Source organism: Aquarana catesbeiana, linkage group LG11 (genome assembly GCF_042186555.1).
Source record: "Aquarana catesbeiana isolate 2022-GZ linkage group LG11, ASM4218655v1, whole genome shotgun sequence".
Taxonomy (NCBI): Eukaryota; Metazoa; Chordata; class Amphibia; order Anura; family Ranidae; genus Aquarana; species Aquarana catesbeiana.
In genome coordinates, this window is record NC_133334.1 from 281,824,555 (window position 1) to 281,849,152 (window position 24,598).

Genomic DNA, 24,598 nt, shown 5'->3' on the forward strand with positions numbered 1-24,598 from the left:
AGCATGAGTCGGATGACATTGAAAGGTGTTTTATTATACAGCTGGAGGTGAGCAGACATTTCAGCTGGTGGTGGATCACTTTTCACAAGAAGTTTGATACTTTGTTCACACAAGAAGTTCAATCGTTTGTTTACAATAGAAGCACTGGGTGCTGGACTGGTTGACACACATGTTTGTGTTTATATGGACTTTATGTCATTTATTGTTGGGGAGTGTTGCGCTGTACTATATAAAACAATTATTAAATATTTGGGGTGAAAGTGTTACAGCTTGCAACACAGGAGATTGGTTGATTTGAATTGTTTTTTTTTTTTTTTTTTTCATAATAATTACTTTGATATTGGTAGGGTTTTGCAGCACTGATTGTATGAATATATGGATTTTGTCCTATTGATCTGCTGTGGTGGATTATTCCCCCCCCACCCCCATTATACTTATTGGTCAGGATTTTCATTTATATCTTGATTTTTCTCTAAAATTCCAATAAAAATGTATCAAAACAGACAATGTTGGCCATTGTGCATGTTATAGACACGCTTTTTGTGATCGAAGCGCTGAGCTGGGAGCTGCTCCCTCCCGTAGTACATGTGTGCCGATGATAATGGGGGGCCGACGGAGCGCATAGAAGCTGCTTTTTAATGTGCGTTGTCAGAGGTGACTCACCGCTGATTCGATCTACCGCCATTTCTGAATCATTGTGCAAAATCCACCAGAAGGTTTTTTTTTTTTTACCTTTAAAGTGATTGTAAAGGCAGAAGGTGCATTTTATGCATTAAGATAAAAAGCCTTCAGTGTGCAGAAGCTGCCCCAGCACCCCCCCCCCCCCAATACTTACCTGAGCCCCCTCTCTGTCCAGCGATATCCACCAGTCCCTCGGCCGTCCAGGACTCTTCCTGCTGATTGGCTGAGACACAGCAGCGGTGCGATTGGCTCCCGCTGCTGTCAATCAAAGTCAGCTAGCCAATCAGTGGAGAGAGGGGGCGGGGCTGGGTCGCAGCTCCGTGTCTGAATGGACACAGGAAGCTGTGACTCGGCTCGGGTGCCCCCATGGCAAGCTGCTTGCTGTGGGGGCACTGGACAGGGGGGAGGGGCCAGGAGCAGCGAAGTGTGACCCAAATAGAGGAGGATCCAGGCTGCTCTGTGCAAATCCACTGCAACAGAGCAGGTAAGTATAACATGTTTATTATTTTTATAGGAAAAAAAAAACGAGACTTTACAATCATATTAAAACATAGAATGCATAATGCTAACTAAATATAATAATAATGTATACAGCTATATACAAAAATAAGAGGGCAAAAATGGGCATAACTTTTTTATTAACTTACGTAGGACATTTGATTTTCATATGTTGGTAGAGTAACGCTTACTTTATAGTAACTCTTCTTTTTCTATTTTCTATTTAATATATATTTATATTATTATTTTTTATATGTTTTTTTATATATTTATTTTATGTATATTATTTATTATTTTTATATATTTTTTTATATATTTCTATATTTTTTCTATTTTATATATTTATATTATTTATTATTTTTATATATTGTTTTCATATATTTTTTCTATTTTATATTCATATTATTTATCATCTTTTTATACTTTTTATATTTGATATTATTTATTATTTTTATATATTGTATTATATATATATATATATATATATTTTAAATATATTTATCTTATTTTAATATATTTTATATTTAATATATTTATATTCTTATATTTAATGCTGAGATCTGGGTGAATCAAATTTTTCTCTTAACACTAAGAGGAATTTGTATTCTTACTTGATTCTTGAATGCCGCGCACACACGGTCGGATTTTCCAACAAATGTTTCGATGTGAGTGTGTTGTCGGAAATTCAGACCGTGTGTAGGCTCCATCGGACATTTGTTGTTGGAATTTCCGACAACAAAAATTTGAGAGCTGGTTCTCAAATTTTCCGTCAACAAAATCCGTTGTCGGAAATTCCAATCGTGTGTACACAATTCCAACGCACAAAATTCCACGCATGCTCGGAATCAAGCAGAAGAGCCGCACTGGCTATTGAACTTCATTTTTCTCGGCTCGTCGTGCATGCTGTACATCACCGCGTTCTGGACGTTCGGAATTTCCAACAACATTTGTGCGACCGTGTGTGTGCAAGACAAGTTTGAGCCAACATCCGTCGGAAATAAATCCAAGATTTTGATGTCGGAATGTCCGATCGTGTGTACGCGGCAGAAGGGTCTATTTATAAAACATTTGGTTTAGTTTGGATGAACGTCCAAATGTATATTGTTATATATATTTTATATTTAATATATTTATATTCGTATATTTAAAGCTGAGATCTGGGCAAATCAAAATTTTGTCTTAACACAAAGAGGAATTTGTATTCTTACTTGATTCTTGAGGGGTCTCTTTATAAAACATTTGGTTTAGTTTGGATGAACGTCACGCATCACGAGCTGGACGACTGCTCCCTATATTTTCTGTAATAGATTAAAAGAGAAGTTTTTTTTTTTTTTTTCTTTAAACCATACTTACCTAGGTGAGGTGATTGTCAACATGGGGCATGTGCGCGCCTTAAACCCAGAAGCAGGCAGCGATGTATGGGGATGTTGCTTTGCCTGTTCAGACCGTCTATCTGCAGTACATTGCAGGCGGCGGTCCACAAGGGGTTAATATACACTATATTTCTCTTATGTATGCATCAGAGTGGTTAGCACCTTGCAGCACTGGGATCCTTAGGCCAGGATACTACCTGCCTGGAGTTTGCATGTTCTGAGCTGCACGAATAATCGTTAAGAATCGAGACCCCCCCCCCTCGTGATCTTAACAAAGCATTTTCCAGATTCTATGCCAAGAGTTCTCTGCTCAAGCCGACAGCTGTCCAAAAAAAAAAAAAAAACAGGCAGTCTGCCAAGTTTCCCAACATTCCTCAGCCGCTGAGCTAACTATAAACATTGTAACGTTTTGTTCTTTGGATCAAAGGAATGAACTTCCGTCTGTAAATGAGGTCAGTTTAACCACTTAAAGACTAAACCTTTTTCTGACACTTGTTGGTTTCAAGTTAAAATCATTATTTTTTGCTAGAAAATCACTTAGAACCCCCAAACATTATATACACTTTAATGAATAAAACAGTAGAGCAGTGGACGGTGTCAGTAGAGCAGTGGACGGTGTCAGTAGGGCAGTGGACGGTGTCAGTAGGGCAGTGGACGGTGTCAGTAGGGCAGTGGACGGTGTCAGTAGAGCAGTGGACGGTGTCAGTAGAGCAGTGGACGGTGTCAGTAGAGCAGTGGACAGTGTCAGTAGAGCAGTGGACGGTGTCAGTAGAGCAGTGGATGGTATCAGTAGAGCAGTGGACGGTGTCAGTAGGGCAGTGGACGGTGTCAGTAGAGCAGTGGATGGTGTCAGTAGAGCAGTGGACGGTGTCAGTAGAGCAGTGGAGGGTGTCAGTAGAGCAGTGGATGGTGTCAGTAGAGCAGTGGATGGTGTCAGTAGAGCAGTGGAGGGTGTCAGTAGAGCAGTGGATGGTGTCAGTAGAGCAGTGGATGGTGTCAGTAGAGCAGTGGATGGTGTCAGTAGAGCAGTGGACGGTTTCAGTAGAGCAGTGGATGGTGTCAGTAGAGCAGTGGAGGGTGTCAGTAGAGCAGTGGATGGTGTCAGTAGAGCAGTGGATGGTGTCAGTAGAGCAGTGGATGGTGTCAGTAGAGCAGTGGAGGGTGTCAGTAGAGCAGTGGATGGTGTCAGTAGAGCAGTGGATGGTGTCAGTAGAGCAGTGGATGGTGTCAGTAGAGCAGTGGATGGTGTCAGTAGAGCAGTGGATGGTGTCAGTAGAGCAGTGGAGGGTGTCAGTAGAGCAGTGGACGGTTTCAGTAGAGCAGTGGATGGTGTCAGTAGGGCAGTGGACGGTGTCAGTAGAGCAGTGGATGTGTTAGTAGGGCAGTGGACGGTGTCAGTAGGGCAGTGGACGGTGTCAGTAGAGCAGTGGATGTGGATGTGTTAGTAGGGCAGTGGACGGTGTCAGTAGGGCAGTGGACGGTGTCAGTAGGGCAGTGGACGGTGTCAGTAGAGCAGTGGATGGTGTCAGTAGAGCAGTAGACGGTGTCAGTAGAGCAGTGGACGGTGTAAGTAGGGCAGTGGACGGTGTCAGTAGAGCAGTGGAGGGTGTCAGTAGAGCAGTGGATGGTGTCAGTAGAGCAGTGGATGGTGTCAGTAGAGCAGTGGAGGGTGTCAGTAGAGCAGTGGATGGTGTCAGTAGAGCAGTGGAGGGTGTCAGTAGAGCAGTGGATGGTGTCAGTAGAGCAGTGGATGGTGTCAGTAGAGCAGTGGAGGGTGTCAGTAGAGCAGTGGATGGTGTCAGTAGAGCAGTGGATGGTGTCAGTAGAGCAGTGGATGGTGTCAGTAGAGCAGTGGACGGTGTCAGTAGAGCAGTGGACGGTGTCAGTAGAGCAGTGGAGGGTGTCAGTAGAGCAGTGGATGGTGTCAGTAGAGCAGTGGATGGTGTCAGTAGAGCAGTGGAGGGTGTCAGTAGAGCAGTGGATGGTGTCAGTAGAGCAGTGGATGGTGTCAGTAGGGCAGTGGACGGTGTCAGTAGAGCAGTGGACGGTGTCAGTAGAGCAGTGGACGGTTTCAGTAGAGCAGTGGATGGTGTCAGTAGGGCAGTGGACGGTGTCAGTAGAGCAGTGGATGTGTTAGTAGGGCAGTGGACGGTGTCAGTAGGGCAGTGGACGGTGTCAGTAGGGCAGTGGACGGTGTCAGTAGGGCAGTGGACGGTTTCAGTAGAGCAGTGGACGGTTTCAGTAGAGCAGTGGATGGTGTCAGTAGGGCAGTGGACGGTGTCAGTAGGGCAGTGGACGGTGTCAGTAGAGCAGTGGACGGTGTCAGTAGAGCAGTGGATGTGTTAGTAGGGCAGTGGACGGTGTCAGTAGAGCAGTGGACGGTGTCAGTAGGGCAGTGGACTGTGTCAGTAGGGCAGTGGACGGTGTCAGTAGGGCAGTGGACGGTGTCAGTAGGGCAGTGGACGGTGTCAGTAGGGCAGTGGACGGTGTCAGTAGGGCAGTGGATGTGTCAGTAGAGCAGTGGACGGTGTCAGTAGAGCAGTAGACGGTGTCAGTAGAGCAGTGGACGGTGTAAGTAGGGCAGTGGACGGTGTCAGTAGGGCAGTGGACGGTGTCAGTAGGGCAGTGGACGATGTCATTAGAGCAGTGGATGTGTTAGTAGGGCAGTGGACGGTGTCAGTAGAGCAGTGGACGGTGTCAGTAGGGCAGTGGACGGTGTCAGTAGGGCAGTGGACGGTGTCAGTAGAGCAGTGGACGGTGTCAGTAGAGCAGAGGACGGTGTCAGTAGGGCAGTGGATGTGTTAGTAGGGCAGTGGACGGTGTCAGTAGTTTTTATTTATTTTTATTATTGTATTTTTTACAGCTTTATTTTTTTTTGTATTTTTTTATTTACAATTGTTTTAGGAGCCTTTGGTGAAATATCAGGGATCTAAACAGGAGGAATCTGCGCCACACAGAGTGATTAGGGTGTGCCCAGGCACACCTGGCACACCTTGTGCGCACGCCTATGAGTGATTCTCACTTTGGCCAGAATTGTGCAGCAGCTCTACTGTCTAGTATGCGTATTTATGAATGTGAGTTAGGGACCTTAGATTGTAAGCTCCTTGTGGGCAGGGACAATGTGAAGGGACAATATGTAAAGTGCTGTATAAATTGATAGCACTATAAAAATACCTATAAATATAAATCAATAAATGAACAGCTCTGAACAGAAAAAGGGCTGATTTTTTTTTTCTTTACTGCGATGCCTGCTGAGACTTGTGGTTCTTGAGAAGCTCGGGGGATTGTGGGGTACGCAGGGCTGCTGCCGTTCTCCCCCGATTGCGTGCAATTCTCACCTTGTGACGATAAAGCAGATCACAGATTCGTCTTTTTTTTTTTTCTTGTCTCATCGCAGATATTTATAGTCACAATATATAATTAGACGCACACGGTGGATTCGGCGAGGTGGGATTCTCCTGAACATCACTGCAAAGCTTTTCTATCAAGGAGAGAATCTGCGGGGGGATTCCTGATCACACAATGAAATCATCATAAATATATCAGATCACAAGGTGGGGACTTCTCCTCTGAACAGATTCAGGTTTAGTCCAGTGATCTGCTGAATCCTCATATCTACAGGTCAGCTGTATCTTGCAACAGGTGCAAGTTGTAGCTGACAGCTGTGTCCATTGACCTGCAAAAGGGAGCTTATCGGAATATGGAACCCCACTTTAACAAGGGGGCCCCCAGATCCCGCCCCCCCTATGTGAATGGATATTGGGTACATCGTACCCCTACCCATTCACCAAAAATGTCAAAAAAGTAAAAACCACAAAAGACAGGTTTTGACAAATTCTTTATTAAAAATGGAAAAAAAAAGAAGAAAAAAGTGTCCTGCGATGTAAATCCACCGTCAATCACGCCGCCCGACAGGCCTAAAAAAATAACAATAATGAAAATGCTCCGCCTCCATGGGAGGCCTCCCGCCAACTGCTCCCTCCTCGTCACATGATGTCAGAAGGGGGTGTGGTCGCCGGGTGGCTCCTCCCTTGCCTATATAAGAGCTGTCAAAGCAAAGAGAGAGCAGTCAGCGGGAGGCCTCCCATGGAGGCGGAGCATTTTCATTATATTGCTATTTTTTCGGGCGGCGTGATTGACGGTGGATTTAAATCACGGGACACTTTTTTCTTTTTTTTTTAATAAAGGATTTGTCAAAAACTGTCTCTTGTGGTTTTTGTTTTTTTGACACTTTTTTGGTGAATGGGTAGGGATACGATGTACCCGATACCCATTCACATAGGCGGGGGGGACGGGATCTGAGGGCCCCCCTGTTAAAGGGGGCTTCCAGATTTCGATAAGCCCCCCTGCCCGCAGACCCCAACGAAATCTAGACTGATCAGACCAGGCAATGTATTTCCAATCTTCTATTGTCCAATTTTGGTGATCCTGTGCCAATTGTAGTCTCAGTTTCCTATTGTTAGCTGACAGGAGAGGCACCCGGTGTGGTCTTCTGCTGCTGTAGCCCATCTGCTTCAAGGTTGGATGTGTTGTGCATTCAGAGATGGTATTCTGCATACCTTGGATGTAACGAGGGGTTATTTGAGTTACTGTTGTCTTTCTATAATCTGGAACCAGTCTGCCCATTCTCCTCTGACCTCAACAAGACATTTTCCTCCACAAAACTGCCGCTCACTGGATATTTTCTCTTTTTCCCACCATTCTCTGTAAACCCGAGAGATGGTTGTGTGTGAAAATCCCAGAAATGCTCAGACCAGCCGTCTGCTCAGACCAGATCCCCTTTCTTCCCCATTCTGATGCTCGGTTTGAACTTCAGAAAGTCGTCTTCACCACGTCTAGAGGCCTAAATGCATTGAGTTGCTGCCATGTGATTGGCTGATTAGCAATTTGTGTTACTGAGCAACTGAACAGGTGTACCTAATAAATTGTCCGGTGAGTGTAGTACAGGTCCAATCTCATGTACGGTATGTGCGTTCCCCAATTTACTATAATATGATCCTGCTCTCCTATTGGTCGGGTTATGGTGACCTTGCTCAGTGCTGCGATGTTCTTTTCTTACCGGGACTTATGTAGGCCGTCCAGTGTAGTACCTACCAATCGCAGATGTCATCATATCCATGATTGGATTTAAATCCCCTGTAATGGTGCTCAGTAGAGGACATCAGTTTCAGTCATTTATAAATGAGTTCCATTTTGGAGATTCAGTTCCTGGTTTTATCCTTTTACAGAGAGCGGGAAGCATCCAGAACATCCAAAATGTTACAATTATCAGGGCAGTGTAGCAAAACGATAGCTTACAATTAAAGCGTAGATGTAATATGAATGATATATATATATAGAAATAAAAGAATCACCTTACAAGAATGTTTTGCAAGATTATCAGTTCCACAATATGATTTTCTCAGTTACATGCAGTCCCTCTGGTCACCTCTAGGAGGCGCTGCTGTCCATTTGGCTTGTAGCAAATATCTCTTCCTACAGCAGAAACATCAATTAGTTCTAACAAACATTAAACCTAAATATTTGGTAAATGTTGTTGTCTGATAGTGGAGTCATTTTAATCGTTGGAGACAACCCCGTAATCCAGGATTGTATTTTGTGTCAGAGCGATGATACAATAATAATGATTTCATTTGTTTCCTGTCATTTCTATTTCATGGTCGTATCTTCAGTTTTTAACAATATCCTGTCTTTTCCCGCCAGCTCTGCAGCTGGGTTTTGTTGAAATAGTCATCTCTTTGCAATCCTCAAAACTCCAACTTAATGTGTCGGCTTTGAAGTCAACATAACAATGCAAAGTGCGGACCTTAACCCCTTTCATGCTGAGCACTCCCCTCCCCCCTTCCTGCCCAGACCAATTTTCAGCTTTTAGCGCTGTCACACATTGAATGACAATTGCGCGGTCATGCAACGCTGTACACAAACAAACGTTTTATCATTTTGTTCCCACAAATAGAGCTTTCTTTTGGGGGTATTTGATCACCACTGGGGTCTTTTTTTTTTTTGCTAAACAAAACGAAAAAAGACCGAAAATGAAAAAAAAAAACAGTTTCATAGTTTGTATAAATTTTTTTGAAATCAGGTATTTTTTCTCCTTCATTGATGGGCACTGATGGGCACTGATAGGCTGCATTGATGGGCACTGATAGGCTGCACTGATAAATACTGATAGGTGGCACTGATGGGCACTAATAGGTGGCACTGAGAGGTGGCACTGATGTGTGGCACTAATGGTTGGCACTAATCGGTGGCACTGAAGGGCACTGATAGGTTGCTCTGATGAGCACTAATAGGTGGCACTGATGGGCACTGATGGGTGGCACTGGTAGGCACTGGTCAGTGACACTGATAAGCTGCACTGATTGGTGGCACTGATGATGAGGCACTGATGGGCATTGATTGGCAGCACTGGTGGGCATTGATAGGTGGCACTGTGGGCACTGGTAGATGGCACTGGTGGGTACTGATAGCTGGCCCTAGCAGGTGGCACTGGTGGGCACAGAGGAGGCAGCTGCCGCTCTCTGTGTGAGGGGCCGATGTCCCTCTGACAGAAACCGGTGACCGATTACCAATCTTCTGTTGACAATGGCTGACAGCTGATCACATGGTAAGGGGCCAGGATTGGCCCCTTACTCCGATCTCTGATCAGCCGAGTCTCATAGTTCATGGACGTGAGGAGGTCATATGACGGCCTCACGGCAATTAAGGCTCGTGCTGTAGCTGCCATTCGGCTATAGCGCGGGCGGGAGGCGGTTAAATAACAATATGTCAGACTTACCTTCTCTGTGCAATGGTATTGCACAGAGCAGCCCTAAACATTCTCTTCTCGGTTCCCACCCGCGTTCTTGGTTCCTCCATGTGCCACCACAGGAAGCTGCTCCCTATGGGGGGCACTTGTGGGGGGTTGCTCCCAAGCTGGGCTGTGTGCGTCCATAAACACACACACCGTGGCTCGGCCTGGCCCCCTCCACTTTCTGCTCACAGGATTTAATTGATGGCTCCCACTGCTACCCCATGTGAATGCAAGTAGAGAGGAGAGAGCCACTACAGATGGGGACAGCACTGGATTAAATGAGGACGCAGGTAAGTATTTGGAGGGGGGGGGGTCGATACAAACACAGGGACATTTTTTACCTTAATGCAGGGAATGTTTAACCCCTTCAACCATAAATGATCTTCAAGGCAAGCTCTCACTTACTTATGTAGCTGCAGGCACTGTGGTGCATTATTCTCAATGTTCACAGCTGAAGCACTGAAGTCCTTCAACTTAAGTTACCTGATTTTCTAAATGAAACCTGCTCTGACCCATTCACTTGGATGTGTAAATTTCAAAACTGGATCTACTAAGTTCTGTAAGCAATGAAATTTTTACAGCAGGAGGTAAGTAGGGCCTGGAAAAAAACATGTAAAAAGGGACTGGGAGCTCCACCTACAGGCTGCATTAAAAGCACACAACATCCTTTTGCAACATTAAAGTAATGAACATTTTTATTTAGCTTTATAGTCCTCACCATAAAGGAAGTAAATATACACCAACAACATTCCTTTTCATTGGGAGTCTATGTCACTGATCTGCAGGAAATACACATAATGGTTAAAGTGGAACTAATTCCTTTAGTGGATGGAAGAAATTGATGACATCTTATGTTTCTTCTGCAATAAGAAGTTCCTTTTCTACCTGCCAGAAATCACCTTAGTATTATACACCGGGCTTCACATCAAAACTCGGTGTACATTCTCAACATGCCTTGGTGCCTTAAAAGAGAAGTATAATATTCCTTTTAGCTTCATCTTAATCCTTGTGAGCTGCTAATACATAAAAATCTTTCTATCTCTCAGAAAAGTGCACCCCTATGGGAGGGGCTACGGTCTTCTCTGGATTCTTATTCCGACAATCTTGTCGGGATCCACCTCCTTTCCCTCTCCTTTGTTTGATGTATATGTCATCTCTGGGCTGTCTACTCTCCCCCCTCACTCCTCCCCTCATACAGCACACAGCTCAGATCGATTGTCTTACAGACAGCCTCTATCTGCACACTGTGTAGCTGCCTGCTATGCTGCAGTTCTGACCTGTAAGGATCTGAGATAAAAACGGCCGTGCAGCTACACAGTGTGCAGATAGAGGCTGTCTGTAAGACAATTGATCTGAGCTGTGTGCTGTATGAGGGGAGGAGTGAGGGGGGAGAGTAGACAGCCCTGAGCTGACATATACGTCAAACAAAGGAGAAGGAAAGGAGGTGGATCCCGACAAGATTGTCGGAATTAGAATCCAGAGAAGACCGTAGCCTGTGAGAGGAGTAGGGAGGAGGGAGAGGAGCTGTGCTGCCGGGGATGGGAGAAGGAGCCCAACAGGCACACCTTCCATGGAGGATGGGGGGCCATTTTTTTTCCACAAATAGAGCTTTCTTTTGGTGGTATTTGATCACCTCTGTGTTTTTTTATTTTTTGCACTATGAACAAAAAAAGAGCGACAATTTAGAAAAAAAAAGGATATTTTTTATTTTCTGCTATGAAACATATCCAATAAAAAAAGAATAAAAATAAACTTTCTTCATAAATTTAGGCCAATATGTATTCTGCTTTGGTTAAAAAAAACTCCCAATAAGCGTATATTGATTGGTTTGCGCAAAGGTTATAGCATCTACAAACTTTATTTTTATTTTTATTTTTTTTTTTCAAATATATACTTTATTAATTTTTTCAAGAATTTGGGCAAAGCCCGGAAAATACAAACAATAAGAAAGGGGGGGGGGGGGGGGGGGGGAGAAGGTCGCAGCCTCCCGATGACACATCCTAATGATATATCAAACTTCTTACAGATATAACAATAAGAAAACTTTGTCTCATAGTGTTATTAACAATACAAAGATATCTTCCTTTATTGCTACCTCCCATCTCTTGTAATTACCGTGGATATAGAAAATGATCATCAACTAAATTGTTCCATGTTATAGCAATATTTAATAAGCCTATGAATGTGTATTAATCAAGAGGCCGCAACCTAAGTATAGTACTACAAAATAAAATAAGAAAAACAGATAGAAGGAGAGAATGAAGAAAGAGAGGTAAGGAAAGTTGGGGAAGGAACTGGGTGGGGAAAGGGGAGATCATGAGGATGTCATAGAGATCAATTAGGGTCTTCAGTTTTGTGTGTTACCTGTTATATATTGGGTCTATTAATTAATTCGGGTTTCCAAATAGGACCCTGCCTTCCTCGGAGTATTTGAACACATTCCACAGTGCCCATGTTTTTTGGTAAGTTTCATGTCTATTTTGTGATGTCAGAACTAGGACTTCCAGTTTATTCGTGTCCTCCACTTTCCGCAACCACAGTGATATGGTAGGGGGGAGCTTGTTGTTTCCATAATGTGGGTATACATGACTTCGCTGCATTCGTTAGGTGTCTTAGTATAGATTTTTTGTAGGCTTTTAGCGGGATAGAGGATACATGTAGTAAGAAGAATGCTGGGTCATTCGGGATCTGAAATTCAGTGAACTTCTGAGAAATGGAACGGACAGCAGTCCAGAAATTTGTCAAATGAGGACAGGACCAAAACACATGTAGAATCGTTCCCACCTCTCTCTGACATCTCCAACAGTATTTTGATGATTCAGTAAACATACATAGTTGCCAACATTGTAAAAAAAAAAATGTGGGACACTTTTGTGGCTGTAGGCGGAGCTGTCCAATAATTAGGGGGTGGGGCATTCGTCAGCAGGCGTGGCCTAGCAAAAAAAAATAGCCGAAAAATGGGCGTGGTTTACGCAAAATTGTGGGTGTGGCTTAAATGGGCGTGGCTCTAGAGGGTGTGGTTAGAGTCTGAAATGAATGAGGGATGGAGAGGGGGAGAGAGAGGGAAATGACGGGACAGCAGCCCTAGATCCTACACAATAGAAATATGTGTATTCTAGAAAGTTTAACAATCAGCAGATAAAGATACTCCAAACACCTGATGTTAGCACTTCAATCAATCCGGCACCATGGTTGTTATGGTGTCAGGATGATTGAAGCGCATTATTTCTATTATTACATTGTAATATAAAATGAAATCATTCAACTCACCATAATGCAGAATCAGTGGGAGCCCTGAGCGTGTCACCAGCCACGTCGCCTGCCACCAGCCATCCGTCCTTGCTTCAGATGTCCGAGCAGAGTCCGTCCTTGCATCAGATGTCCCCAGCGGAGCCCCCCCTCACACCAGGAGTCCCCGGCGGAGCCCCCCCTCACACCAGGAGTCCCCGGCGGAGCCCCCCCTCACATCAGGAGTCCCCGGCGGAGCCCCCCCTCACATCAGGAGTCCCCGGCGGAGCCCCCCTCACATCAGGAGTCCCCGGCGGAGCTCCCCCTCACATCAGGAGTCCCCGGCGGAGCCCCCCTCACATCAGGAGTCCCCGGCGGAGCCCCCCCTCACATCAGGAGTCCCCGGCGGAGCCCCCCCTCACATCAGGAGTCCCCGGCGGAGCTCCCCCTCACATCAGGAGTCCCCGGCGGAGCCCCCCCTCACATCAGGTGTCCCCGGCGGAGCTCCCCCTCACATTAGGAGTCCCCAGTGCCCCCCCCTCACATCAGGTGTCCCCAGTGCCCCCCCTCACATCAGGTGTCCCCAGTGCCCCCCCCTCACATCAGGTGTCCCCAGTGCCCCCCCTCACATCAGGTGTCCCCAGTGCCCCCCCTCACATCAGGTGTCTCCAGTGCCCCCCCCTCACATCAGGTGTCCCCAGTGCCCCCCCACTCACATCAGGAGTCCCCAGTGCCCCCCCACTCACATCAGGTGTCCCCAGTGCCCCCCCCTCACATCAGGTGTCCCCAGTGCCCCCCCCACTCACATCAAGTGTCCCCAGTGCCCCCCCTCACATCAGGTGTCCCCAGTGCCCCCCCTCACATCAGGTGTCCCCAGTGCCCCCCCACTCACATCAAGTGTCCCCAGTGCCCCCCCTCACATCAGGTGTCCCCAGTGCCCCCCCTCACATCAGGTGTCCCCAGTGCCCCCCCCACTCACATCAGGTGTCCCCAGTGCCCCCCCCCCACTCACCTCAGGTGTCCCACAGCGGTGCGCGCGCTCCCCCCCACCTAGAACCCCCGCCCCTTTCCATATCAGACTGGCAGCGGGGCGGGGGGTAGGCGGGCCGACGCGGAGCGGGGCGAGGCGGGCCGAGGCGGGGCGAGGCGGAGCGGGGCGGGCCGAGGCGGAGCGGGGCAGGGGGTGGGCGGCGACGCAGAAGCTTCGTCTAGCCCCCCCAGCCGTCTTCCTGAACTTCAACAAAATGACCTCTAGCGGCGGCGGCGGCGGCGGATTCAAAACGGGAACCGGATTTTTCGGGACATTTCCCGGGACACCACAAATCCGGGAATGAAGTCCAAGTCCCGGGAAATCCGGGACAGTTGGCAGCTATGAACATAGAATGTAGGCGACTAGGTGTTAAATACCACCTGGTCAAGATCTTGAAATTTGTCTCTTGTATTTTAGTGCAGATGGAGGTTTTAAGGGAAAGAACTATCATATTTTGTTTCTGGACTGCTGTGAAAGTACACTGAAGATCTTTTTCCCATTTTGTAATACATGGTGAATCAGGCGTTTGTGCGGGTGTGTTCAATAGGGTGTACATCTGGGATAATAACTGTTTGATTGGTTCTGTGTCTGAGCATATATCCTCGAACGTCGTCAGGGGTCTAATGTAGGATTGTGGGTTTGGGATTGTTTGAAGAAAATGGTGGATTTTGACTGCATTCCAGAATGTAAGTTTAAACAAACCGGCTGGAGCTATTAATTCTGTCATGGATGGCCATCTGTCTTGCGTCACAAACCGTAAGGCTCTAGTGCATCCAGCGTCTCTCTATTTATTTATTTTACCAGCAATGGAGACGATCAGCGACTTATAGCGGGACTGCGATATTGTGGTGGACATTTTGACGCTAACTGACACTTTTTGGGGACCAGTGACACCAATACAGTGATTAGTGATAGACTAATGACACTGGCTGGGAAGGGGTTACCATCAGGGGCGATCAAAGGGTTAACTGTGTGCCTAACCTGTGTTTTATATTACACCGTGGGAGGAGCTTTTACTAGGGGAAGAGATGGAATTTATTCCCTGCTTCGCAGGGGCACAAATTCTATCCCTTCCCTCCTCTCAGAACGGCGATCTGCCTTGTTACTCTTCCTAACGATCGGAGGGGTCTGGCAGACATTGAGTACCCGACACCTGCCGATTGGCTTTCCGCTGTGTATAATGACAGCAGAAGCGAGCTGACAGCAGCCCGCATGCGTGCCTCCTACCTTGAGTGCGGGATCAGGTATATATACTGTATATATGTATATATATATATATATATATATATATATATATATATACACACAGACATGATCCGGCCATCGCGATTGTGCCACCTTGTAGCAGTAAAGATGCTATAGATGGAAATTCAATTGATAATGTCAGTGGTGGTTATGAAGCGACGAGGGAGATCACAGTCATCACAGTGCTGGGCAGTGGCGACTGGTGTTTTTTTTTTTGGGGGGGGAACAACCACCCCCTCCGACCAGCACCCCTCCCCCCCCCCCAGCTGTTTGCCAATCGATCCGGCACTTACCCCATCGTGGCGGGAGGCAGGCAGCGTGGTGCAGCGGCTCCAAGTCCTCTCCTCCATGGTGGCTTCCAGCTCCTCCCCTCCTCCTCCTAGGTGTCCAATAGGATCGCCTGTCCTTTCAGTCAATTGGATGACCGGTGACAAAACCTGCTTCCTGATTGGCCGGGAGGAGGATCAGTGTTACAACAGTGCACTCTCTGCGACCCAAGTCGACCCATATATTAAAGCCTATTAGAGCCTTTGCTTAAAAAAAAACAGCCCCCCCCATTGGAATCCATGGTCTGATGTCCTGAAAGGCTCCGAAAGCATGTATAGGGAAGGCAGTGATGGACAGGGGGGGCTGCGCCTGATGCTCCCTTAATGGACGGGTGCTGGAGGGGTCCCTTTGGTAGGTAAGTGCGCCAAACTGGGCAAGTATGCTGTTCATTAGACATTTGCGATGCGTTTAGTTACGAATTCATTTTCGGATGAAATTTCGAATGAACGAAAGACTCTGACGAATGCGTACGAAAACAAAATGTCAGAAAGAACAAAAATCTGAAAATAAGAAAGAACGAGTTTAACAAATCGATTACATTTGGATAATTTTCGTTTTTTCGTATTTTTGTTCTTGTCGACTATTCGTTTTTGCTGAATATAAAGAAGTAATGAATGCATCTTTGTTCCTTAAATACATGTACTAGTAACTGTGTGAGGCCCACTAAATTAATCCCAGCGCCGCACGACGACTCTGAAATAACGAATAAAACTGTAAAAAAAAAAATCCGAACTATTGAAGGTCACGAAAACAACTAATGTCCAAATGAACGAATGATTCGAGACGAGGTAACGAAAGTCGCATCTAAACGAATGGAACAAAATGAATACGAATGGATCCAAAGTTACGAATGATCCGAAGTAACGAATGCCGATCATAACGAATGATCCGATAAACAGAAGAAAAAAACAAAAAACTAATGAAACGAAAACGAAAAGAAACCAATTTTTCGGCAGTGCACATGCCTACTGTTCATAGTTATAACAAAAACTCACCCAACTGCAAGCAGACTTTATTTACGCTTTAAGTGGAAAAACTATTTGAAATACTTTTTCAAGTTGTTTCCAAATAAAAACCTAAAAAGTTTGTTTATTATATAAGGATGACTTCCCCTGGCTGTGAAAACCTCTAAATAGACTCGGGTGCTTATTAGCTGCCATCAGATGTCACATCTTCAGCTGAATGGAGGCCACCTGTGTATAATGAAAGCATGACATGAACATAAAATAAATAGACTAGTCTATGAAAGAGAGACACACTGTATCTAATTAAAAAGCTCCATAAAGAACAAGGAGCTATCAAAGTGAATCCTGGATAACATTGTGGAGAAGCACCAGTCAGAGTTCAGTTATGAACAAAGATCCCAATCTTGAGCCACTAAATATTTTATTACAACGTAAAAAGTAATATTGGCACAGAGAAGGACGTCCAACAAAACTCAGTGCCTAGGTAAGAAGAGTAGAAGTCAGAGAAGCAACCTGAGAAGATGATGGAACTTACGAAGGATCAGAGCTTTGAGAAGATTGGAGAAACCAACCATGGGATGTCCATAGCCCTGAAGCCTCACAAAGCCGGACCTAGATGGACCAGCAACAAGAAGAAAGCTGTGAAACACTATGTGCAGTTCGGAGGAGGACAGCAACTTCAACTCCTCAACTCCTCAATCCAGGGGTCAGAGATCATCTGAAGAAGACTGATGTTGCCTTTTTAACTGCCTTACTGCACATAGTGTCCCTATGGAATAACTTAGCCCCGTAGTTCTTACATTTCTCTTAGCTAGAGGATGTTGTTATCTGATGCTCCAGAGCTATGGCCAGTACACAAGGGGCCGAATGTTGGGAGACAACGATCGGTTAAAAAAAAGTCCGACGTTCGGGCCCGCGTGTATGTCGGTCTGTCCGTTTGGCCGACTTCTGTTGGACGTGCATGCTGGAAAACCAGCATCGGACCGGCTCCCGATCAGTGCTCTCAGCCAATGGCAGAGAGCACTGATTGGAGTGTTCTTGGGGGGGGGGGGGGTCCCCCTGTCAGAACACAACAGGTCAGTGGGGGGGATATCTGAAGTAACCTCCTTACATGGTTAGTAAAGCGACTTCGACCGGAGCTGACATATTTTATTTTTTTGTTCAACTCCGAAAAAAGTGAATAGTGTGTACCCAGCTTTAGAATTTTGTACACAAGGTCAGGCAGAAGCTATCTGATTTGAGGTGTGACCTTTTTAACCTCTGACTATCCAATTGACAAGTCAGGCTCAGAAATAAGTTACCAAAATAAGTGGCAAGAGGAGGTGTGAGTGTGTTTTGATGCTTCAATGAAGGTCCTTGTTGAGACATTTCCTACAATAAAAAGAAAGGAGGGGGCAAATGCCCCCTAGTGCATTACCTTCAGTACTAAAATCAATTTATTAAATTGCCAAAAACATACTCACAAACAAGAGCAGAAATGTAAGCCCATCAAATCACAACTCCAGTTTCTGTAGTTGGAAAACTGACGCGTTTCGAGAGACAACCCACCTTCTTCAGAGCTGGTCCAGCTGTGTTTTGGAGTCTCCCCCTGCTCAAGGACAGCAGCACCACCTATAATAATACCACACTGTTGGATGTGAGTCTTAGACCTGTGCAATTCGTTTGGCTCCGAATTAGTTTTTTAATGAATTTCGACAAATTTGTTAATTCGAAAATATTCGAATTAACGAAAACCCGTTTAGTTAATTTTTTCCAAATGTTGATAAATTCAAAAACTCAAAAATTCAAAAATCTGAAATAATAACTAACTGATAATAACTTAACAATTACTAAATATTAAATTAATGGATATTGAGATTTCAAATTTGGCTGTTAGTGAACGTAACGAATACAAATTTATGAATCATACGAAATAACGAATGCCGCATCTAAACAAATGGAACGTAACAAATGAATAATAATAGATAACAATAATAATAATAAACACTGGACCCACTGGGACCCATGGTAGGGCCGACCCTGCGTTTACTACATACTGACCACTGCTATATTTTGCATGTATATGTACCTGTGATTTACCACATTTTTGGGCATCAATGTGCCGATTTTTGGATCCACTGTACTGGCTTAATTCTTAATCAGTTTGATGCTGATGCATGAATTACCTGCTTGTCAACATCACTAGAAGCCCCCGCCAGCCTCCACTTAATTTCAGCATTCACTTGATATTATTATCTTCTGGATAAATACTGTCCGCTGTCCGTTGTTAACTGACTTAACATTGGAGCCATCATGTGAAATGACCTGTTGATACCCCAATTGCTTGCGTATGTTGTTCTTCATACCTGGGACTAAAGTTGGTTGTTACCAAGTAGATTACTTACCTGCTCCCATGCTCACCTGGGGGGGGATTGATTTGACACCTCTATGTGGCTCTAATCCATTTTTATTCCATCTGGCACTTGGGAATTGTGTTTTCCCATTACACTCCTGAAGAAGCGGGCAACCCACGAAACATGTCGAGTACTGGCTAACTATGTACCCTATCTGCATATACATCATGGTTATGAGCATGGGCAAATACTAGAGTTGTAGTTTAGCCAATGAAGTGGGAATTTTAGTGATGAGCTTTTAAACCTTTTTGTGTTTTGTTGTATATGAAATATTTAAAGGGGTTGTAAAGCTTTGTGTTTTTTTTTTTCAAATAACAAACATGTTATACTTACCTCCTCTGTGCAAGGGTTTTGCACAGAGTGGCCCCCGATCCTCCTCTTCTGGGGTCCCCCCCCCCCCTGCGCTCCTGGCTCCTCCCTGCATCGTGTGCCCCCTCGGAGACTGGCTTTTCAAGGGGGAACCCGTGCGGGCGCGCTCCCGAGTTCTGCTGCTGCGACCATTGACACGGACAGCAGGACTCCGCCCCGCCCTCCGGCTCCCGTTTCACTGGATTTGATTGACAGCAGCGGGAGCCATTGGCTATCAATCTGTCCAATGAGGACCCGAGACAGCGGCTGGGCTCGTCCCTGTCGCAGGAAAGATCATGTTCAGGTAAGTAAAAGAGGGGCTCTGGGGAGCTGCTGGCACTACAGAAGGTTTTAATGCCTTAGGGTGAAAACCTCAAAGGTTTACAACCCCTATAATAGAGACCAGGGCTTTTTTTTTCAGCGGGAACGCAGTTCCGGCACCTCTAGCACTCCATGTATGCTATGGCAAGGGGTGATGAGATATGCTGGAGGATCTATTGATGCCCAGCTGCTGGGAGATCTATTGTCGCTGGAAGGGGTCTATAGATGAGAGGGTCTGTTGTTCCTGGTGGGAGATCTATTGTTGCTGGGAAATCTACTGTTGAGGAGGTGTCTATTGTTGAGGGGGGACCTACTGTTGAGGGAGGGGTCTGTTGTTCCTGGGGGGAGGGGATCTACTGATGGCTGCGGAAGACTCTATTGATGTTGGCTGCTAGTAGATTTATTTTTGCTGGGGGGGGGGTTCCATTGTTGCTGAAGTGGATCTATTGTTTTGGTGGGGGGGGGCATCTATTCTTGCAGGGGGATCTATTGTTGGTGGTGGGGTCTGTAATTGCATGAGGCATTTATTTTACCGCTTTTCTTGTTATTAATTAAACTCCATACCACTTACTTAGCACCAAAAAAAATTATACTTGGTTCTGTATTCTCTAAAAGGGGCGGTACTTGGAGGTGGGTAGGGGGTGGTATCAAAGGTGGGTAGGGGGGCGGAGACAAGGGGCGGAAGGGGGGGGAGTACCTGCACCTATTCTTTGAGAAAAAAAGCCCTGATAAAGACTATTTATTCTTAACCAGGTTGTAATGTCTTTGACGGTACCAAGAAAAATCCTGTTGCCCCCCCCCTTATACATCCTTTATCCAATAATTCACTATTTAGGATGCAGGTACCAATACTAAGATTTTTTAAATATATATATATATATATATATATATTTAAAAAATCTTAGTATACATACATACACATTAAACAGGCAGCAAGCTTCTGATTGGGTGTTATGGCCAATGGTCTTATTGTCCTCTTGCACCGGTTCTGATAATGAGCGCAGTAATACTGAATGAAGAGTAGATATGATAACTGCCTCAGAATCATGTCATCTGTCTGGGGATATTGACCTTAATGTCTTCTGAAACTCAGTGATCGAAACAAAATGACAGCGAGTCTCTATGACACATTATTAGCTTTGCATAATACAGATGTGGGTTGCTATCTTGCATTGCTCTGCCCCCGCTGGGATATGTAATCTAAGCCCCGAAGAGACATGACAGATTTCTTTTTTTTTTTTGTCTTGTAGGAAGAAACAAGCTCACATGCCTCCTCCTTGTTTCATCTTCTCGGAAAGGTTTGTCTATTGTTTCGCTCCGCTGGGATTCGTGTCATCAAAGCTCAAGAAAACATTGTGATAGTGTCATATCGCCATCTGCAAGGGCATCCCCCAAACACCTCCGGTGATACAAGAGAGAGACTTCCTGAAATAACGAAGAGACTTCTCTTTGCGCCTGATCAATATCTATGGGCTCAGCTGATCTCTGAATGAGGAACGCAAGACCACTTTTGTCAAATATATTGATTGCCAATTAGAAATTATAAAAAAAAAACTCTTTAAGCCTTGGATAAGACGCTTCTAATTTTCAGTAAAGAAGAGAGAGACATATATCAAGGGCCTAAGTAATTTAAAAAAAAAAGTAAAGTTTACAATTTTTACCAGCTACCGTTGACCTCATGAGTACATTTTGGAAGATATAATTTGGCATAAAATCCAAAGCCAGACCAACAAGTGAATTGACCAATGTCCCATCACTTGAAGCTTACCGACTTCAGCCTACCCACATCCCACTTTCTACACTGAAATATTAGAAAATAACTGGAGTCATAGAAGTTGGGACACCATCTTTGAGGTCTTCAAAGGACTTCCATGGTCCAGAGATCCTTTAGAACAGACGCTGAATGGAGGTCCAAGCCTCCTACTGACCAACATCTGGAGGTCTCATCATCCTTTCATTACTTCTTTTCCGGTTATCTCCAGTTTCTTACGATTTAGTGACAACGCTTATTTTGGCAAGATGATGATGAATGAGATTCCAGACTTGGCTTCGCCCTCCTCCCTTGGGGTTGTTACAGCCACCTGTGTGTCTAAAGTGGAGCTTCGCGTGTGCTGCAAGAACCTGCTTGACAGGGACACGCTCAACAAGTCTGACCCATGTGTTCTACTCCTCATGCAGTCTCAGGGCCAGTGGATGGAGGTAAGAGAGACAGTAACCCTTAATTTGGTCAAGATAGGAACTTACTTAGTTTAATGTGCAGACTGACTACAGATGGGGCAGGGACAAGGGGTGGGCAGGAGGGGAAGCTGCCCTGAGCTCAACAATCTGAACCATGTGTTCTGCTTCTCATGCAGTCCCAGGGCCAGTGCATGGACAGGAGGGGTAGCTTCCCTGGGCACAGTGAAGCAAGGGGACAGAGAATGGGCATAGGGCAGTTAACCCATTCTAAGGCATGCATTAACAGTGGGGCAAGGGGCGCAGTTCCTCATCCTTGCCCTAGGTGCTAGAAGAACCTGTCCCGGGACTGACTGCAGATACAGCCAACATCTCTTTTAAAACAGCTGTGCTTGAGATGTAGTCAACCATGTGACCATGAAACCTTTTTATGATTGGTTTGTCTCAGCTGACAAGTCAATAAGTGGTTTCTGATCACTTGGTTGCCTATCTCAAGGGAAGAAGTGGTTTTGGTTTCATCTTTATCCAGTATGCCTCTTAAGTGACTAAAGCTGGTCATGCACTGTGTGAATTTCGGTTGAGTTTGGGGTGGAGGAACTTGACTGGCCTGACCTAAACCCGATAGAACACCTTTGGGGTGAATTAGAGCGGAGACTGCGAGCCAGGCCTTCTCGTCCACCATCAGTGCCTGACCTCACAAATGGGCTTCTGGAAGAATGGTCAAACATTCCCATAGACACCCTCCTGAACCTTGTGGACGGCCTTCCCAAAAGAGTTGATGCTGCTATAGCGGCAAAGGGTGGAGCCAACTCATCAATGAACCCTACGGACTAAGACTGGGATGCCATTAAAGTTCATGTGTGTGTAAAGGCAGGCGTCCCAATACTTTTGGTAATATAGTGGATGTCAATGCATGTGGCATTTGAAACAGAACATATGGTTCAAACATTTCCTGTAGACACCTACGATCACCAGACACATAACACGATAGCTGAATACAGGATACCGTCATTGGTTGACTCCTAATCATTATGAGAGTCTGAATATATTAAATTCTCGGTTGAATTGTCGTGTTAGCATTGACCCGTGTATAGTGAGCCTTACGGTTTGCTATGTAAGCATGAATTATTGTCTTAATTATCACCAGCGGATTGCTGTCCGGGGTTAGTGCTGGAAATGTTACGTTGCATTTCCTTCTGCTATAGATGAGTCCTGGCAAGCCTGAAGAGAGATAGATGAAGTAATGAAGGTAATTAGCGCACCGACCCTCTAATCATGTTCTGGACCCGACATACCGATACCAACAGATCTTCCTCCGCCGCTGCTGATAAATCTCAGATTCATCCGGCCAGCCGTTTCCTGTGAGATTCTCAGCAAACCGATCCCTCCCGCCTGCTCTAATGTTCCCGAAATAAATCAAATGAACGCAAATATTGCGCCTTTCCATGTCCCAGCGCACTACAGGTCTTCTATATCTATGATCACTGCCACGCCCACCGCTCCACATAATCAAACTGCGATTCTACACAGAGGTACTGGAATCTTTATTTCTACCTCTTATATCTGGATAATATATTCATTGGCAGCAATAATTTCACTTTTCAGAACTTTGACAAAAGAAAGGTTGATTTCAGAGCCCGCGCGCGCGGTATTCATCTTGTGCTGTGGGAGCTCCCAGTATGTTTAATATGCAATATTCATATTTAGCTGTAAAGTTGGAGCTCTGCCATGCCCCCTCGCATCCCTCAGTGCAGTGCTTTGGACCCTTTCTATCCAATAGGGAGGCAGAGCTGCAACTTCAGAGCACAAAGTCAACATTTGCATAATAAGGGGAGTATTTATAAATAAAATCACGTAGCTGTTTGTCCATCAAAACCGCATGTGAATGAATTGTGTGCAGATGAAAGCCATGCACTGGGCTTCATGTCCTCTATGTGTACCGCCAACCAAGTGGTGGGGGAGCACATGCATCTTTTAACCCATTCCTGCCCGGACATGGAATTGTTCCCTGGATCTGCCAGGATACTATGGGCATGGGATGGGACCCCCATGAAGGGCATAGTTACATAATTACATAGTAGATGAGGCTGAAAAAAGACACAAGTCCATCAAGTCCAACCTATGTGTGTGATTATGTGTCAGTATTGCATTGTATATCCCTGTATGTTATGGTCGTTCAGGTGATTATCTAATAGTTTTTTTGAAACTATCGATGCCCCCCGGTGAGACCACCGCCTGTGGAAGGGAATTCCACATCCTTGCCGCTCTTACAGTAAAGAACCCTCTACGTAGTTTAGGGTTAAACCTCTTTTCTTCTAATTCTAGTGAGTGTCTTGTTAAACTCCCTTCCGCAAACAAGTTGTCTCCCTATTGTGGGGTCACCAGTCCGGTATTTGTATATTGAAATCATATCCCCTCTCAAGCGTCTCTTCTCCAGAGAGAATAAGTTCAGTGCTCACAACCTTTCCTCATAACTAAGATCCTCCAGACCCTTTATTAGCTTTGTTACCCTTCTTTGTACTCATTCCATTTCCAGTACATCCTTCCTGAGGACTGGTGCCCAGAACTGGACAGCATACTCCAGGTGCGGCCGAACCAGAGTCTTGTAGAGCGGGAGAATTATCATTTTATCCTGAAGTTGATCCCCCTTTTTAATGCCAATATTCTGTTTGCTTTGTTAGCAGCAGCTTGGCATTGCATGCCATTGCTGAGCCTATCATCTACTAGGACCCCCAGGTCCTTTTCCATCCTAGATCCCCCCAGAGGTTCTCCCCCCAGTGTATAGATTGCATTCAGATTTTTACCACCCAAATGCATTATTTTACATATTTCTACATTAAATCTCATTTGCCATTTAGTTGTCCACCCCATTAGATTATTCAAATCTTCTTGCAAGGTTTCCCACGGAGAAGTTATTGCCCTGCTTAGCTTAGTATCTTCCGCAAATACAGAGATTGAACTGTTTATCCCATCCTCCAGGTCGTTTAAACAAATTAAATAGGATTGGTCCCAGCACAGAACCCTGGGGAACCCCACTACCCACCCTGACCATTCTGAGTACTCCCCATTTATCACCACCCTCTGAACTCGCCCTTGTAGCCAGTTTTCAATCCATGTACTCACCCTATGGTCCATGCCAACGGACCTTATTTTGTACAGTAAACGTTTATGGGGAACTGTGTCAAATGCTTTTGTAAAATACACCACGTCTACGGGCCTTC

General features: G+C 45.3%; 1 protein-coding gene across 1 annotated transcript in view; it reads left to right on the forward strand.

Annotated features, from left to right (window-relative positions):
* CPNE7 (copine 7) overlaps window positions 1-24,598 on the forward strand; it is a 142,497-nt gene that overhangs the window by 13,560 nt on the left and 104,339 nt on the right. Inside the window, exon 2 of the mRNA XM_073603910.1 lies at window positions 20,453-21,401. Coding sequence (XP_073460011.1) covers window positions 21,222-21,401 — 180 coding nt within the window. The 5' untranslated portion in view covers window positions 20,453-21,221. The remainder of the gene's footprint in view (window positions 1-20,452; window positions 21,402-24,598) is intronic.